At 42.6% G+C, this 3,639-nt stretch overlaps 1 protein-coding gene across 1 annotated transcript; it reads right to left on the minus strand.

The window, feature by feature from the left end:
• Positions 1 to 610: 610 nt before the first annotated feature.
• On the minus strand, positions 611 to 1,834 carry LOC135204594 (uncharacterized). The gene has a single exon (XM_064234743.1). It carries the CDS (start codon positions 1,832 to 1,834, stop codon positions 611 to 613), a length of 1,224 nt encoding a protein of 407 aa, XP_064090813.1.
• Positions 1,835 to 3,639: the final 1,805 nt, after the last annotated feature.

Below are 3,639 nucleotides of genomic sequence, written 5' to 3' on the forward strand. Positions count from 1 at the left end.
GTTGCAATCTACGTCCCCTACAACATTGACCACAATGTCCTGTTCACCCTGCATGTGTGTACACCCCACCCATGACCTATCAATTGGCAGTGTGTGATTTTTTAACCAAGGGGGTCCCTCCCACCAAAAGGAGTTTTTTTTTGCTAAAAAAAAACACCTTAGTCCTCTTTCCCCGTGTCAACCAATCACTGGGATTTTCAGAAGAGGGTACGTAAGACAGGACTGACCTCGGAATCAAAGAGTTAATCTCAATTACTCTGTTTCACAAACACAGGCAGAACATTACTGGACACAATCCAGCTAAGGGCGACTTTACTGTCTGACCAGACATATAATTGTTTAAACTCCTTCTCATCAAAGGAGTCAATAATAAATTTGGCCATTCTTGCTCCTAGCAACAATGCCATTATAGTTCCAATTTCGGAATAGTCAATTCCTTGATGGGCGCCACTCTACCCTTTGCCATAATTATATTAGAGCTTTCACCATTTGCTCTATAGGCCACACAACCATATGAAGTTTCGCTAGCAATCGCAGGGAATATGTGCAAAAGGTATCACCAGTTCCCAGGCTAGCACTCCTAGGAAAAGAATTTCAATTTACCACTTCTCTAAGTCCTTGCGTAATTCACTCCATTCCTCTTGTAGCGGGTTGGCGAGTTGTTCGATCCCAAATCCAGATGTTGCTTCCACAATTTCTGCAAAAATATCCTTGCTTTCATAGTAACAGGGAGAAGCAATCCCAATGGATCGTATATTTGGGCAACGGTATTGAGAATCTCTCGCTTTGTTTGACTCGATCTATTAATACGAGCTGGATTTATAGTTAAGACGTCTTTAATTATATCCCAATTCAATCCCAATACTTTATGAATTTGTTTTTGTTTGGCTTCAATTTGATAAGCAGCAGCAATAGTTTGTATAGACTCGCTATTGCTAACCCACTCCTTCAAATATAAGTGAGCCTGAGCAAAAATTTTGTTGGCATTAAAGTATAAATCCATCAACTCAGATTCACTATTAGCCGTAAATTGCAAATTATCTACATACAAACCTCTCTTCAATCTTTCCACTACATCCACTGTATTGGACCGGGGTAACCACGAGACCACAGTGGACAAGTGATGCTTGATGGTTGCATTTAGAAGAAAAGGTGAACATGTAGCTCCAAATAATACTACTCTAAATCTGTATACTATTAATTTACTATTGGGATCTGTTGGATTTTCCAACCACAAAAAACGCGTATAATTGCGATCTTCTTCCCGCAACTGTACCATTAAAAATGCCTTCTCAATATCACCAATACAAGCAAAGGTGTTAGTTCTAAATTGCAGCAGGACTCTGAGTAGATCAGCCGTTACGTGTGGTCCAGTCCATAGACAATCATTCAGACTTAATCCATTTTTACCTTGTTTTGATGAGCAATCAAACACTATTCTTATTGGAGTAGTGGCACTGTCTTTAAGCACTCCATGATGTGCCAAGTAATGACAATCCACATCAGATTTATTATAGATCACCTTCTCAATGAATCCTCTATCTTCTTGCTCTTGCAAGATTTTCTGATAATGATCCAAGTAATCCACATCCTTCTGAAACTTGATGGTCTGCTGTCGAAGTCTGCTCATGGCTAAACCAAAATTTGTCTTCAATCTGAATCTATTGGTTCTCCACGGCAACGCCACAACATACTGTTTATCAATTTCAGAATAGGTTATAGTGCTCTCAAAGTCCTTTAAGACCCTCTGGTCTTGTTCTCGCAACTCACTGCAATCTATTCCCAATCTGTCCAAACTCCACAATGCGTCCAGATCTGTCTTGGGATTTTTCATTATGAGTAGCTTCAATTTCTTCAGTTTGTACAGCTAGCTTTCAAAATTGTCACATGAGTCTCCCTATAGTGGGGGAAGCACTGCATGTGCCTGTCACCACATAACCGAATATGGTCGGCAGCAATATTAAGTTTCTAACCCTTTTGAACCCTGGATGCAAAATATTGTAAACATTATCAACCCCTATTAACAATTCAATAGTTGATTGATTCTCAACAGGCAAATCAAAATCTTTATCAGCCAAGTTGATCTTAGTTTTACATAAAGACTTCAAACTTCTCTTAACGTCAAATTTCTTCGCATATTCTGGCAGCTCATCCACCACTATGCAGTCCATTATTATCAACTTATCTTTATGCGGTATGGCTACGCTTATCATCTCGTATTCATGAACAGGTTTACTAGTTAGATAACCTCTCAAGGCTATCTTTTCAACTCCTTTGGACCTATATTGCAGTCTCTCTAGAGCTGATCTTTTAATGAACGTTCTCTCGGCACAAGTATCCAACAGCCCTCTAAGTCGTACCATGCGACTTTCTTCCCTTTCAGGGGAATTGTTGCTGTTGGCAATATGGATTGCTTACCTGACTTATTTGGTTTGTCCTGCTCATTTACTGATAGCGTTCCCACTTGTACACCACTTTGTCTATTCTTGCTTTTCTTTCCGGTTTGGTCCTTATCACACAAGATGCGATGATGTCTCATCTTACAACCATTAATGCAACTTGGTTTGTCACAGTCCACACTAAAATGACAATTTGTCCAAAATTGCATTTTTCCTAACTATACAAACCTGAGGTCCTTTTACAATAGGAAGGTACTAGCGGCAGCTGGATAGGTCGTAAGCTTTCGAACAAGGGGTTCGGTAGTTAACTGCTTGTCCGACAGGCGCGCGCCCGGCGCGCGACTGGTAGGTAAACAAATCACTTTTGCTTTTGGCCCAAGCAAAAACTGCAGAGTGAGGGGTGGCATGAGGTGGGGCTATGTGTAAAAGGACCTCAGGTTTGGTATAGTTAGGAAAAATGCAATTTTGGACAATTGTCATTTGTTCCGACACGGCATACAAACCTTCGGTCCATTTACAATAGGAAGACTCACTTCTTGGTGGGAGGAATCTGAGTCTTTTGTGAACAGACTGGTGTTCGCCCAACCTTGGAATGCCTCCCTGGTCGTAAGAGCGAGGGAGGGATCCAAGCCTCTGTCCGATTGATCGGGGTGTGCACCGCAGGATCAATGGTCAGACCTCTGGACCAAGTACTAAGAGAGAGGCAAGCGTATCTCTTCGTACCAGCAAACAAGAACAAGTTCCTATTTGCAAGAGGCAACATAACGTTATGGTTTGTCTCTTGTTGGCATCCACTTCCCCCCCCTTGTAGGAGGAAAGTGGTGGATATTCGCTCCCATCCCTAGTGAAAGGGATAGGATGGGGCTCTGTCGAGTAGCTCACCGGCATCTCGTCCTTATCCAAGGGCAGGTGATGACCGTATCCCTCTACCCACAGGTAGAGGGGTAGAAAAGATAGGAAGAGAAGCCAGTCACTCTCTCATTCACTTAATCTATTCTTACAGTCACACCAGGACTCGATGCTGTTCAGCCTGCTAGGGTCTGGGTTAGCTAGACAACGTGTTGAGCAGCCACCACGGGTCCTAAGGAAAACGATCCAAGGACCTGTGGGCAATATCCAAAAGGTAGAAGGAGGTGCCAGTGGTCTGGTTGTACCAGACCCCTGCCTTCAGTACCTGCGCCACGGAGAAGTTCTTGTGGTAACCCGAGGGAGTGTACTTCTAGGTCATCTTGGTGCTGAC

This window comes from Macrobrachium nipponense, chromosome 47 (genome assembly GCF_015104395.2).
Source record: "Macrobrachium nipponense isolate FS-2020 chromosome 47, ASM1510439v2, whole genome shotgun sequence".
Lineage (NCBI taxonomy): Eukaryota > Metazoa > Arthropoda > Malacostraca > Decapoda > Palaemonidae > Macrobrachium > Macrobrachium nipponense.